The sequence below is a fragment of the Chrysemys picta genome, chromosome 6 (assembly GCF_011386835.1).
Source record: "Chrysemys picta bellii isolate R12L10 chromosome 6, ASM1138683v2, whole genome shotgun sequence".
Classification (NCBI taxonomy): Eukaryota; Metazoa; Chordata; order Testudines; family Emydidae; genus Chrysemys; species Chrysemys picta.
Genome location: NC_088796.1, coordinates 73,805,496 through 73,820,906, shown reverse-complemented (window position 1 = coordinate 73,820,906; position 15,411 = coordinate 73,805,496). Strand labels below are relative to the sequence as shown.

At 40.1% G+C, this 15,411-nt stretch overlaps 1 protein-coding gene across 1 annotated transcript; it reads right to left on the bottom strand.

Moving 5' to 3' along the window:
- Window positions 1-414: 414 nt before the first annotated feature.
- LOC135984331 (uncharacterized) lies at window positions 415-2,524 on the bottom strand. The gene is made up of 2 exons (XM_065599262.1): window positions 1,667-2,524; window positions 415-1,071 (listed from the first exon to the last, which is right to left on the bottom strand). The coding sequence occupies exons 1-2, from the start codon at window positions 2,205-2,207 to the stop codon at window positions 569-571; spliced, it is 1,044 nt and encodes a 347-aa protein (XP_065455334.1). The 5' UTR covers window positions 2,208-2,524; the 3' UTR covers window positions 415-568.
- Window positions 2,525-15,411: the final 12,887 nt, after the last annotated feature.

Sequence of the window (15,411 nt, the reverse complement as noted above, 5' to 3'; positions counted from 1 at the left end):
CAGGACCTGTTCAACTACAGGCTGAGCAAGTGGTGGAATGTGCATTTGGACGTTTAAAAGCGCGCTGGCGCAGCTTACTGACTCGCTCAGACCTCAGCGAAAAGAATATCCCCATTGTTATTGCTGCTTGCTGTGCGCTCCACAATATCTGTGAGAGTAAGGGGGAGAACTTTATGGCGGGGTGGGAGGTTGAGGCAACTCGCCTGGCCGCTGATTATGCGCAGCCAGACACCAGGGCAGTTAGAGGAGCACAGCAGGGCGCGGTGCGCATCAGAGAAGCTTTGAAAACGAGTTTTGTGACTGGCCAGGCTACTGTGTGAAACTTCTGTTTGTTTCTCCTTGATGAACCCTCCAACCCCCCCCCCCCGACCCAGTTCACTCTACTTCCCTGTAAACCAACCACCCCACCCCACCCTCCCCTCCCGCTTGCAGAGGCAATAAAGTCATTGTTTTTTCACATTCATGCATTCTTTATTAGTTCCTCACAGAAGTAGGGGGATAATTGCCAAGGTAGCCTGGGATGGGTGGGGGAGGAGGGATGGAAAAGGACACACTGCATTTTAAAACTTTAACTCTTATTGAAGGCCAGCCTTCTGATGCTTGGGCGATCATCTGGGGTGGAGTGAATGGGTGGATGGAGGCCCCCCCACCGTGTTCTTGGGCGTCTTGGTGAGGAGGCTATGGAACTTGGGGAGGAGGGCTGTTGGTTACACAGGGGCTGTAGCGGCGGTCTCTGCTCCTGCTGCCTTTCCTGCAACTCAACCATACGCTCGAGCATATCAGTTTGATGCTCCAGCAGACGGAGCATTGACTCTTGCCGTCTGTCTGCAAGCTGACGCCACCTATCGTCTTCAGCCCGCCACTTGCTCTGTTCATCCCGCGATTCAGCCCGCCACCTCTCCTCTCGTTCATATTGGGCTTTTCTCATCTCCGACATTGACTGCCTCCACGCATTCTGCTGTGCTCTATCAGCGTGGGAGGACATCTGCAGCTCCGTGAACATATCGTCCCTCATCCTACGTTTTCTCTTTCTAATGTTCACGAGCCTCTGCGAAGGAGAAACATTTGCAGCTGGTGGAGGAGAAGGGAGAGGTGGTTAAAAAAGACACATTTTAGAGAACAATGGGTACACTCTTTCATTACAAGGTCGCATATTTCGGCTTGCAGGCAGCCATGGTAGGCCACAGTGTTTTGGCTTTTTTAACCTTCTTAACATGTGGGAAAGGTTGCAAACAGCAGCGCATTTCCCATATCAAGGATGAATTGGGTTGTCCATTTAAAATGGGGTTTCAATGTAAAAGGAGGGGGCTGCGGTTTCCCGGTTAACATGCGGCACAAACACAAGTAAACCCCCCCACCCCCCCACACACACGATTCTCTGGGATGATCACTTCACCCCTCCCCCCACCGCGTGGTTAACAGCGGGGAACATTTCTGGTCAGAAGAGCAGGAACGGGCGCCTCTGAATGTCCCCTTAATAAAATCACCCCATTTCAACCAGGAGAGCTTTCTGGAGATGTCCCTGGAGGATTTCCGCTCCATCCCCATACACGTTAACAGACTTTTCCAGTAGATGTACTGGCCGCGATTGCCAGGGCAAAGTAATCATTAAACACGCTTGCTTTTTTTTGGTAATGTTTACAAATAGTTACAAAGTTACACTCACCAGAGGTCTCCTGTGTGCCCTGAGGGTCTTGGGTGAGTTCGGGGGTTACTGGTTCCAGGTCCAGGGTCACAAACATATCCTGACTGTTGGGGAAACCGGTTTCTCCGCTTCCTTGCTGCTGTGAGCTACCTACAGTACCTCCATCGTCATCTTCCTCGTTCCCCGAACCGTCTTCCCTGCGTGTTTCTCCAGTGAGAGAGTCATAGCACACGGTTGGGGTAGTGGTGGCTGCACCCCCTAGGATCGCATGCAGCTCCGCGTAGTAGCGGCAAGTTTGCGGCTCTGCCCCGGACCTTCCGTTTGCTTCTCTGGCTTTGTGGTAAGCTTGCCGTAGCTCCTTAATTTTCACGCGGCACTGCTGTGTGTCCCTGTTATGGCCTCGGTCCTTCATGGCCTTGGAGATCTTTTCTAATACTTTTCCATTTCTTTTACTGCTACGGAGTTCAGCTATCACTGCTTCATCTCCCCATATGGCGAGCCGATCTCGTACCTCCCGTTCGGTCCATGCTGGAGCTCTTTTGCGATCCTGGGAGGACTCCATCACGGTTACCTGTGCTGATGAGCTCTGCGGGGTCACCTGTGCTCTCCACGCTGGGCAAACAGGAAATGAAATTCAAACATTCGCGGGTCTTTTCCTGTCTACCTGGTCAGTGCATCTGAGTTGAGAGTGCTGTCCAGAGCGGTCACAATGAAGCACTGTGGGATAGCTCCCGGAGGCCAATAACGTCGAATTCCGTCCACACTACCCCAATTCCGACCCGCAAAGGCCGGTTTTATCGCTAATCCCCTCGTCAGAGGTGGTGTAAAGAAACTGGTTTAAAGGACCCTTTAAGTCGAAAGAAAGGGCTTCGTTGTGTGGACGTGTCCAGGCTTAATTTGGTTTAACGCTGCTAAAGTCGACCTAAACCCGTAGTGTAGACCAGGCCTAGGTATGGCAGACGTTATTGCCCTAATCTTCACTGAAATCTAATCAACAGCCAGAGTATTCCTCTTTGCCTATTTGACACTATTGTTTGGAAAATCCCTGTTTATCTGTGGCACATTTTTAAACTGGCATGGTCCTATGTTATGTGTCTATCTCACGTACCATTCCAGTGTTAGGATAACAAGTAGAATGCTACTGTAATGTTTGCAGAAGTTATGACTCTTAAACTGTCTGCAGACTGAAAAATAAGTGAACTGTTTTGACAGAGAAAAATATGTGTTGTCAACTTAGTTTTATCCATGGCTGAGACAGGAAATTGAAACTGTACTTTAGCAAGGTTCAGACATTGATGAGTAAAATGATCTTCTAGTAAACAAATTAGTGCAAAATTGGTGTTCTACTTTATGCCTCATTCTTCCCCCATGGAATGGCCAATTAAATGTTGAGCTCATGTATTTAAAAATATATACATCTTAGAAAGGGTCTAAAGAAACAGCAGCAGTGACAGAAGCAATCATTTGCACTAAATAAAAGGAATAGAATCTAAACAATACAGTGTGACCTCTTAGTTAATCTGACGAGTGTGTTATAAAAGGTCACCTAAAGAATGTACAGTATGGTTACTTTATATTACAATTAGTCTCAGAGTCGTATGTACAGACAACATGGTGAAATATAAAGCTCTGCAGCAGAATAAAAGCGGTGGCAAAGTTACCAATGGAAGAATGCTTTCATGACAACAGTTCCATGGAGCCTTACTATTAACTGGTGACTGAGTGGGCAGTTGTGTGGCCAGCTTTAGCAAAACTTGCTGTTCCTTTTGTGCCTGTCTGCCTCCTGACTTATTACTGTCAAGAGCTTGCTCTACCTGTCGAATGTTCTGCCAGCCTTGCTGAACCATTCTCCCTATTATCTCCAAATTCAGATTGTCTCTGAGGTATGTCTGTTTTTCTTTTTAATAAAAAGAACACCAATCATCTTTAAAATATATGTTGACAGCCTTGCCTGAGAATAACTTTTGGAAAGTTTTCTTCTTATAGGTCTCCCATTCTAATGTTCTTTTTGGAAGATGACATGAAAAAGAAGAGCAATTCTATAGTTAAAGTACCTTGAAAACTACAGCTATTCTGGAAACTAAAAGCTTTTGTCTGATCATGTGCCTACATACTATACAAGTGCACCTAAGGTTCACATCTGGTGTGTGTTGAACAGCCAGAGGTCTTTTGATTAGTGAAATTAAAATTTGTGAAGACGGCTAGAACAGAGTTTATGGTCCACATAACCCTTTGAGGTTGTAAGTGGGGCATAGGTTGGCTTTTTGTACAGGGCTGAATCTCATCCTATCGGAGCAGTAAGAACTAGCCAGAAGGATAGCCAAATTTGCCATGTTGCTCTTAGTGTAATCATGGGCTATTGTCTATATGAGGGGGTTGTAGAAGTAATATCTAACTTATCTCAGTCTCTTGGATATGATCTATTTGAGAGGGAAAGTACCATTAATAAATTTGCATATAATTCTGAAATCATAAATAAATGTAAGATATTCATATACGGCTCATGAACATTTTGGGAACTAAAACAATTTGACTAAATTATTTGTAAATAATTATTCTCAGGTCTAATTGCCAGGTTTGTATACCTTCTAATTAGTTTACATAGGGTAGATTGTAGGATCATGTATTTTTATTTTAATATGTTTGGTTCTTTTCACTTTCTGGTAATTGGAGATTAAAAATAGACGGTGTTGCTAAATACCTAGACTGTGTTTGAATCTAATATATGATGATTAATCTGTCTTTCCTTCTTTGTAACTACCGTGGTATGGCACAGTACTTTGTCAGCATTTTCCATCTGAGAGTGCGGTATATATATATATATATAGGTAATCCCCATATAGCATATCACCCTTGATCGCCATTGATTTGCCATTGTTGAATTTCTTTAGAAGAGTAAAACATTAGCTTTTCATTCTGAATGAAAGTGAATAATCAATCTGCCATCAGAGGCATGTATACACACCAGCTGCTGCATTTCAAAAAGCTATACAGTGTCAGTGCTAAGATTTTTTTCTTCAAATATTGAGCACCACAAGTTCATATAAGAGATCTCAATCATTTTAGCAGAGTGATTTTTTTTCTGTAGCCAACATTTTAATTAGGCAATAATGTTCAGGTTCAATTTAAAGTATTGAAGATATGTTTCTAAGCTGTGTTTTTAGATCTCTGTAATATTTTACAATGACTGTAACTGGTTCACACCGTTTTCATGCCTTTGGAAAAAATGAATTGGACAGGGTGTTTCTTTGCTTTCATTAACATTATTGTTCCATCCTGTACAAAAAGCCTCTATCAGTTTTCTTTTTCCTGGAGAGATGAAAGCCTATGTTCCTTGCTCTTCCTAGAGTTTCCTGAGGTCAACAAAAATAGGATAGTGAGAAGGTTCATATTATCAGAAAATGTTTCCATACCAAGAGTATAGTTGAATGGCAGTGAGAGGGAAAATATGGTGTAGATTTTGTTGAATTTTGTCTAGTTCAAAAGGTCCCTCTTCTTTTTGTAACTTCACCCTAGTAGTGTACTTCTTTCCCAAACTTCAGCATGCCCAAGTTTAGGTGATACCACAAGATGCATTGTGGTGCTTATTATGCATCATTTCACTGCTTACACTGTGACTGTCAAGTGTAAGAAAATTTACAGTCAGGGAGGTCCAATCATCTTTCCAGAAGTGAAGGACAAAGTGTGCTGTAATTCAGATAGTACTCTAGTTGTTTATGGTCACACTGTGAGTAATATAGTTATCAAAGTCAAAATAACCTTGGGTTTAAAAATACACTTGTCCTTCGATGGTCTTAATTGTATGTGTAAGACTGTATAAAGAACCTTTCACTCAGTGCTGCTGTTGCTCCTCTTGGTGAAATTGTCATTGTACCCTTCCTTCACGATAATGTAGTTTAGTTTGCTAATGATAGACTAAAGAGGAGTAAAGAGATGCAAACAATTACAGTTATGGCCAGATTTGGGAACTCTGAATTTGAGTGGCACTCATTCATGTACGTGCTTTCACTCAAATCAATGGACTTCAGCTTCAGTGAGTCAAATCCTGGGTCTTGTGAACAGCTTCAGTACAGCACCTGTGCACAGGAGAGCTCTACGGAGATGGGGGAGCAGATGCTCTCTCTCCCCTCTAGGTGTAAAGTTGTTTCAGAGATTCTTTGTGGCATCTATTGAAGCATCAAGGCTGCAGTAGTCTTGTCTGACGGACTTTGTGCCCAGCCCTCTACTTGAGCGGAAGGTTGGCTGATGGATCTACATAGCTGTAGCAATACTGGCCACATATCTGACCAACTCTAGCACCCCAATCCAAATACTTTGCTGTCAATTCATCCGCCCAAATCTTCCAAGTTACCTGATCAGTTGAGAAATGCTCTCATACCTTTCCAATTAGACAAAGTGATGCAAATTCCCCTTACTAAAATCACTCCAAGTTGTTTGGGTGCCAAACCCGGGGCCAGCTCCAGGCACCAGCATTCCAAGCAGGTGCTTGGGGCGACAATCTGCAAGGGGCGACACTCCATGTGTTTTTGCGAGGGCAGTCTGTGTGCCATTAGGGCAGCACGCATGTTTCCACGGTGGCGGCAATTTGGCGGCAGCTTTTATGTTCAGCTGCCCACGGCGGCAATTCGGCGGCTTCCGGCTGAAGACAGAAGCTGCTGCTGAATTGCCGCCGCGGAAACGCACGTGCCGCCTTAACGGCACATGGACTGCCCCCGCCATCTGCGGCGGCAATTCGGCACGCTGCTTGGGCGGCAAAAACAGTAGAGCCGGCCCTGGCCAAACCATTCTGCCCAAAATGTCCTCGGCAGATTGCCAATGTCTGTTTGAGACCCCACATGCCTGTCTTTTTACAGGGCTCTGAAAACTCTAGGGGCTGCTCTGAAGATGTCCTCAGCATCAGTGAAGAGGAAAGAACCATTAAAATATAGATATGATTCTCTTATATTGTAGTCTGGAGAAGAAGGGGCTGATGAATAGGATGCTGCAGTTGTTCTAACCTGGAGCACTGAAGAAGCACTGACCGATTAGAATCATTTTAACAAAAGAACATTACAGCTCCGGGACATTTACATTTTAGCTTCAAGAAAAAGACACCTTTGCCATGCTATGCCCCTACCAAAGTCGTCTTAGTCTTCAAAGAATGCCCGAGAGTGTTTATTTCCAAGATTTGAGCTGTACTATGTACATGACTATTTTAATGACAAAATGGTCAGTGAACTTTCTTTGGCCCCAAAGTCCCTGTAGATCTGACCTTTGGAAATTAAATGATAATAGGCTCTTAGTACAGAGTCTTTCTCCATTCAGAAATAATGCATGGATAGAAATATTAAGATATTTCTTCTGGACAAAGTGAAGCAATATAGCACACATTTTCCAGGAGTGCCCTGTCAAAGTGTGAGTGAGCCTTTGCATGCAGCTGATTTAGGCATGAAAATCAGATCCCCCAATGTGTGAAAATTGGGGTTATACAAGCATACTGGTGTGCACTGTGCATAAATTATATCTATTGGAGCACAACATTTATATAATTCTGTATTCAACAGAATGAGCAATTTCTGTATAGCAACTCACTTATTCCTATGTTGCAAAGAACTAAAGTTGAATAGCCAAATTTATGTTAAGTTTCCAGTCACCCTTTGCTTACAAGAGTCATATAAGAAACAGTAGTCCTATAGATATCTGCATTAAGTCTGACATAAAGGGAGATAGGAACTGGCAAATCCATGGACCAGCGCTGCAGTTATGACTTAGAGACTCCTTCATTTTCATTATGAAATATTGAAAATAAAAATAGAACATTAATTTAAAAATGGAAAAAATATGCAGAAGGACTTTTTTTTTTTTTTAAACTACAAATTGCTTTCAGAGTTCCTTTTGGGGAAGTATGGATGTGATACACAAGTCTTACTAGTAGAAATGAGCAAATAATTTGTAACGAACAACTAAGTAAAATTGTTAATTGAAATTTTTTAAAATATATCTAGTGTTTGTAATTATTTGTGAATTTCTTCACATAATTTTTAATCTTCAGATTCTTCATAAGCAATTGATTGTAAATATTCAAATTGTTCACTGTTTTGGAAAATTTGAGTCACATGGTATTTTTCTGTTCCCTGATTGGGTGACTTATGTAACTAACCAGCTACTATTTGAATATTAAATTGCACATTCATGTATTAATTATGTAATTTGAAATTCACACAGTTGGTTGTTATGCAAGTCAACATTCAATTGTAATAAATATTGAAACAATCAATCTTAATATTCATTTTTTATGAGTATTCATGGCAGTAAAAGTCTGTGGTTAGAATAGTTACAGAAAGTGAACAGAAAAGGTGCTGACAAAGCCAAAGGAAAGCAAGTTCCATAGAAAATTCTTATTCACAAAATATTTTTTCACAACATTCACCCATCTGTGACGACTACTAGGAATATATCTACTTTGAGGAAAGGAAGGAAATGTATGAGATTTAAGAACTGGTTTTGAAATCTACACTAGATGTCACTAACATTTTCTGTAATAATATTTAAAATGCATAATTCCAAATAAAATATGGCTAGAACATCAAACTGTCGAAAATATATTCATTCAAGCTAGCCATATTTCATTGTTTGTAGAGTGCTTCATTATTTAAAATTTTTGAGTTTAGGTAGTAAAAATGGCAGGTACGTCATTCATTTTCACTCCAGCTCTGTTTGTCTGGCATAATCAATTATAATACTGTCTGAAAAATTAATGTTACCAATATGACCATATTGGTAGTAGAAATAACTTGACCTACATGTGATAAACACAAATGATAAATGCAAAATCCATGTTTGACACCTGGAAATGTGAACCATTTAATTAATAAGCTTACCTACTGCCTACAAGGACACTGCAAAATGTATGTAATATTATTAGTTGTGCAGATTATGTCAATGTTACGGACTAGACTGGATTAAATACTTGCTCCAGAGATCCAGGAATATCCAATATTCACTTATATACATGGGTAACAAATATAAAAACACTCTACAATATGACACCAGCATACTATGGGCCAGATCCACAGCTGGTGCAAATCACTGTATCGCTACTGAAGCCAATTTATACCAGTTTGGATGTTTTTCTATTTCAACCACAAGTAATTGGGTTTGATGCAGGCATCAGATTTAACTCAGGTCATAGACTTTTATCTTCTGAGTGGTATTGTGACCTGGAGCAAACCTGAATGGTGCTGCGACCCTGTGTGCAAGGTTGCAACACCTGTCTTGTATGCCCTGTGTAGGTTGTAAAGTGCAACTATTACAAAGCAGCAATTAGCAATGGCAATTAACTTGTACACCTCTACCTCAATATAACGCTGTCCTCAGGAGCCAAAAAATCTTACTGAGTTATAGGTGAAACCGTGTTATATCGAACTTGCTTTGATCCGCCAGAGTGCGCAGCCCCGCCCCCCTGGAGCACTGCTTTACCGCGTTATATCCGAATTCGTGTTATATCAAGTTGCGTTGTATCGGGGTAGAGGTGTATATTCTTTACTTATTCCCTGATACGTTGTAGTTCTTTTTTAGGAAAAAAAAACATACAAAGATGATACAAAAGACAAAACCAAATCCCTATGGTTTTATTCAGGCTACACCAGCAGCTACACAAGCAGCTAACCAACATCACTAGACAGGCATTGCGGTGGAACCCCCAAGGCAAGCGGAAAAGAGGCCGTCCAAGAAACACCTGGCGACGCGACCTTCAGGCTGATAGCATAAAAATGGGCTATACCTGGAACCAGCTAGAGCAAATGGCCCAGGATAGAGGACTCTGGAGATCTATTGTTGGCGGCCCATACCCCGGTTGGGGTGACAGGCGTGAGTGAGTGAGTGACACCAGCAGCTAAATCATTTTCAAAAGTAGCTGAGGGAGGAGGAGAGGAGATGTTGTCAGCAATGGGCCATTTTCTAGTGTATGTGGTGTCTTAGTGGTTACAAATAGGAAGAACACAGTGGCCATAATCCGTGGCTGCCACAGGACACAAGCTATGAGGAAGGAGTAAAATGGCTTGTGCTTATGATTTTTCCATTTGCACTGTTCTAGAAAAGGCTCCCATTGCACAGTATCTCCAATAGGTTTGCCTCCACATTCATGTGCCAAAACAAATACCCAACAGCCTGCCAAGTTTCAGTAGTAAACTTTTTAAAGTTATGGTCATATAAAATGAGAGCAAAATGTACAGAAAATTGCTCTCTGCTTTGGTTCTCACATTCCTTTTTCAAAAGGGTAAACAAAGTATATATTTTAATTTGAACAAAAAAATTGTTCCTCAGCTAGGAACTTCTTGGTTCAGTCAGTCCAGAAAGAATGTCTATAACAAAGTTATAATTCTATGAAAATAGGAGTTTATAATGGGAGTTTCATAGAAGTGATCTGTAATTACAATGCAGACCTTTAACTGCAGTGGTGCTAGGTGGTGAATGACAACTGGAGGCGTCTGGTCAGACTTGTTAAGTGTCACTTAATGTAGCACAGGAGTTCCAAGCAAGCAAGTGTAGCACATGATGGAATATTCAGCATTATTTATAAATTAACATTTTGGCATGGTCTGTTATGCTAACTAGAAAGTAATATAAGTGAAAATCTGCTTAGCAATAATGACATTACTCAAAATAATTTCATTGCAGTTTTGTTATATTATCATGTTCTCTGCATATTATGGCTTATTACTATGCTTTATTTGTATCCCTTTTGATATTAATGTGAAATGTTGGTGGATCATCATTTTCCAGGAAAGAAATAGATGCATATTATACTGTATTAGACAGGTTAATATGTTTTCACATTTTATAACAAGAAAGTTTATTACCATGGTGACATTAATATGTGTAGAGTAATGTCTCCAAACCAGTTGTTACCAGTAGATAAAGGCTGATTTGGTAATTACTAACCTAAGGCAGGATCAAAGGGCTGTTATTGCACTAAAATCATGAACTGCAGGAATGATGATGAGGGCTGTAATATTCTGGTACTAAAAGAGCTGCATCAAGCTGCCCAGATTTAACGTGAACAGCTATTAACGATGTTCTGTGGAAAGACTCCCTTTATCAATACTTTTGGATATATAAAATCTACAGATTATTGTAGCACCCTTTTGCCCTCCTTTAATTAAGGGTATGCCAGCATCACTGTTACAAGCCCTCTTTTTTGTAAACTGTCTTCTTGCTGAAACTAAGCTTTCATGTACACTAGAGAAGAGTTCAAAGATAATGGGCATATCCTGAGCTTGGCTGAACTGCAGGGAGTGCAAGTTTGGCAATAGGGCTACAAAGAAAGCATTAATTCATGCTTTATGCTCCTCAGTCTTGAACCTGTTGTGAATTAAGCTGGGTGCCTGGCATAAGTTGTAGCTGCCCCAGGGTCAAAATGGTAGATATAGGGAATTCTTGGTCATGTCTCCTTTGCTCTCTTTGCACCATATATGCCATGAGAATACTCCCCTAAACGAGGGTGCTGGTTACAGGCAGAATTCACAGCAAGCACCCTGTGCTAGCAAAGCAGCCATGTCGCACCCCAGAGTTTTCTCCTGATTTTTTAAATTTATATATGATTGTATTCCCTTTAAAGAGAATATGAATGTAGGAATTGCCATGTCAAAATGTAGTTATTGTCCATTTGTTGCAGTACTCTGTCTCTATCCATGGTCATTGAAGATATACTGCTGGATAGCAATCTTTTTGCAGAGAAGGTAACTTTTTCCCTTTATCTTAGCTGGTTTATGTCCTGAAACATAATGTTTGAGGGCCTTGATAATTTATCCTAGCTGTGTGACCACAGATGCTCCTTTGATTCATATAAATGTCTAATTCTTTGCTGAATGTTACTAAATTCTTTGCCTCTATAATATCATGCAGCAGTGAGTTTCACAAGTTAATCATAGCATACAAATTACTCCTCTCTCAGACTAGAATCGTCTTCCTGCTCTGGCTTTTTGACACCATTCTGGCAGTGCAAAGAAACTAGCTGGTGGATCCCACTATGTGGAGATTCACCTAGATGAGGGAACTCTCCAGGCAGAGAATCTGGCACACAGCACTCCATGTCAGGGGCCCCATCAGAGAACCCTTGAGCTCTGGCAATCCCCTACATATGCAATAGCTCATTGGGGTGGGGGAATCATTGCTGCTTGTGGAACATAGAACAGCCCTGTAGGTGCTCTAAACTGACTACAGCTGAATCACATTCTGATTTTTCCAGAGATTGGCAGAACCACAAAGGTGGGATAAAGGCTTTGTTCCCTCCCACTCCTGGGCTGTACTGGCCATGGTCCATTGTCTTTTGATTTTATTGAGACCTGACTTGCCCTTTCCCATAATACAAGAACAAACAGGAATGGTTTGCAGTTTGAAACTGGAAATCAGAAATTTGAGTTGTGTTGTTTATTAGTTCACATCAGTCACATGGTATTGTTTCTGTAATATAGTTGGTTGATTCTTCTAAGGAGTATTCTAGTGAAAATGTTCATAGAAAGTGTATTTTTGCATCAGAGTACAAGCTTAATAATAATCACTTCTCAAAAAATTCATGCTAGTAAAATTCAATCCCATGAATGGTCACAGAAAGTGAACACAGGAGGGGCACCAACAATGCTGAAATGAACTAATTTCAGAATTCAAATAAATCTTTATGGAAAAAACTTTTCTAATGCTCACCAAGCTGTACTGTTAGTCTCTTTCTCTGCTGAATACCAGTCATTTAATCCTTCTTTTGAACCCTTTATCATGTCTAGTTTTTAATCCAATAAAAGACTTTGCCTCCCACACTACATTTATCAAGTTTCCTTCATTGTGTTTTGTGACAGACTTTTTAAAAGCCTTTGAAATCTTAATATTTTATCAGTCAGTGCTACGTTATCCCTATTTTGTTACCTTTTACAAAGAGTTCTATTGGGGTACAGAGTCATGGTTTACTCTTACAGAAGAGGTGCTGGTTTCTTTCTAATATATTTGGCCATTATCCAGCAAAGCACTTAAGCACATATTTAACTCTAAGTATGTAACTAGTCCCATTGAAATAATGAGACTTAAAGTTAAACGTGCACTTAAGTGCTTTGTCAGCTATACCTAATGGCTGTAGTCAGGTGCTTTATTTTTAATGATTTTCACAAGTTTTTTTTTTTTTTAATATATTGACATAACACTCATTGGTCCATAATTTCTAGGGTCACCCTTTGTACCTTTCTTAAAGCTGTGAACAGCCATTTGGTATAGTTGCTGTTTTAATGCTTAACTATTTTCTTGGCCCTGCATTTAGAGCAGTGCAGAGCTGAATGGCTCGTAGAGCTATGGATATGTAATGGCAATGTGCCAGCTATTACTCTCTTTTATGAGATAGAGCATGTTCTCCATGTGCCCTGTGGGACAATCCCCATCTGCTCCCTGTGCCCTCTGTAGGGAATAAAAATCTGTCTGGTTCTTACGTGGACTTTGAGGAATGGGGGAAGCTCCTCAAGTCCTTTGTACCTCAGTGCACAGCCATAGAAGGCCCAGGCAGTCTGGCTTTGAGCTAATTTGTTCAGCAATTCCTTCAGAAATCTGGCACAAATGGAATCTGCTCTGGGAAATCTATTTAATATAATTTCTCAAGTTCCACTACCCCCCCTTTTTTTATACCTCTATGTCCAGCATTGCTTCATTTTTATTATGTGTGAAGAGTAACCCCTGAGTAGTTATTTCCCCTGTTCTCTCTGATGAAAATCAATGCAAATAAATAATGTATTTTCTTTTTACACCCTTAATCTCTTTGCATTCCCTCCCAGCCAATGCCAACCTATTATTTTTTAATCCTTATGGTCTAGTAAATCCACTGACTCTGCTGCAGGCTTTCCATTTATGATGTGCTTGAGGTTCCTATGTACCTGTGATGTACGTAAGGAATGTCTTGATATTTTCTTTAATGTTGTCTTTTGTGGTCCTATAACTCTAAAGTATTGTTCTCTGTACCTCTCTCTTGTCTTTGTTCCATGGACTGAATTAATATTCCTATCTATATGATTATTTTAATAGCGCTGTCTAAAATCCCCATAATGGACATCATGGTCCATTGGGTCAAAATCCACTTTTAAAAATAGATATCTGAAGTTTAAATACATATCATATGATTTAAAAAATAGTATAACTGCTTATGTATCCACTAGAACATAAGAGAACACATTAGAGAAAGTTATTTTTCTTTAGTCTTTTTTAGAAATACTAGAGTTCAAACAATGAGCAAAATTAAATGAAATATTGCATTCAAATTTAGGCTAAATTTCAGCCTATTTATGTCCTGAAAATACAGCAGGACCCAAAGTCTGTATGATTCATGAATCAAAGACTGTATTTTGTACTAGTGACTAACTGGTAAAAGACTGTGTATCCTACTACAAATTCCCTGTGCTATTCAGGCCCCGGAATCTAGTTTTCTAGTAGTTCAATATATTTCCTTGATTGCTTTGTGAACTGCACTTTGTAATATAGAGCAAATTCAGAATCCCCTGGAAAATCTTGCTGAAGCCTACTAGTGTTCTGTAGCAGAAGGAGAAGTAAAGTTTGGATAATAAAATAAAGCCCTGACTCATCGCTAATTAAGTGTGCAATTTGTGAAAGGAATCAATATTTAACAATAGGGGGCAGGGAGGAAGCAATAGGTATACGTTTTATAAATAGCTCATTATTGACAATCTACAGAAAATTGATTTATACCTGCAGCTCAGTCAACCTTTTAACAAACTGGACAATAGTAGAGGAAATTATTTGGGGAAAGAATTGCTGTTATAAAATGTAATCAATGCTTAACAGCACCAAAGATGGATTTTTATTTTTTATTTTTTTTTCAAATGTGCTTTTACTTTTTTCAACCAACCTGGCACTACTTGTAAAGTGGTTTTTCACTAACATAGTGGCAATAATACATATTTAACACCAATCACAATGCAAAAGTGCTGGGCAGATTTTAAAACGGTTTCCTTCATTAATATCCCTTCATGCCCATTAGTGAATTATTTATTTTTAATCTGATGTTCTTGTGAAATTGTTAAAAAAAAATCATTAATGAGCAGCAAATGACAGCCCCACAACAACACAGCTATATTTTTGTTAAAGCGATTAAACCCCATCTGCATTGATAATTATATAGTTAGTACCAATATTGAAAAAATAACTCAGGCATTGTTTCTAATGATTGATGATGGCTTACAATCCTATGTTTTAAAGTTATAGGACCAAATTTGGTCTTCAGATAAACCTTCAGTGGAGTTGAACAGGCATAAGTATGGGCCAAATGTGGCCAATTTATTGAGCACTGATACTGACTTCCATTCATATACATGTGTGTCCTATATATATCTCAAGGGCTCTCACAGGGTGTCTTGCATTACTTAGATCCTGGGTTGGGGACTTAACTATTACTGTGGGGCTTATTCAATTTCATCCTAGGAAAGATCTAAAAAGAAAGGGTGAAATCCTGGACACATTGAAGTTAATAGGAGTTTTACCATTGAATTCAATGGAGTCAGGATTTTTCACAAAGATTCACAAAGGTAAGGTGAAAACAGACATTGCTTAGTACGTGCTGGGTAATAATTAGATATAGGATCTTTACAACTTCACCGCCTGTTCTCCTCATCTTACCTTTCCATGTGCCCCCTTGATCCCATCCTCTCCCACTTCCTGACCTTCCTTCCTGTACCTCAGCTGGTCCCTTACAGTGTGTCCAAAACCCTGCAGCTGAGATTCTCATCCCCTCTCTTGAATCT

Bases quoted from the DNA above. Each gene is read 5' to 3' on its own strand.
- LOC135984331 (XM_065599262.1), bottom strand. From the start codon at position 2,207: ATGGAGTCCTCCCAGGATCGCAAAAGAGCTCCAGCATGGACCGAACGG. The intron at 1,072-1,666 runs GTGAGTGTAACT...CTCCTCCACCAG, and splicing joins GGGCACACAGGAGACCTCTG to CTGCAAATGTTTCTCCTTCG.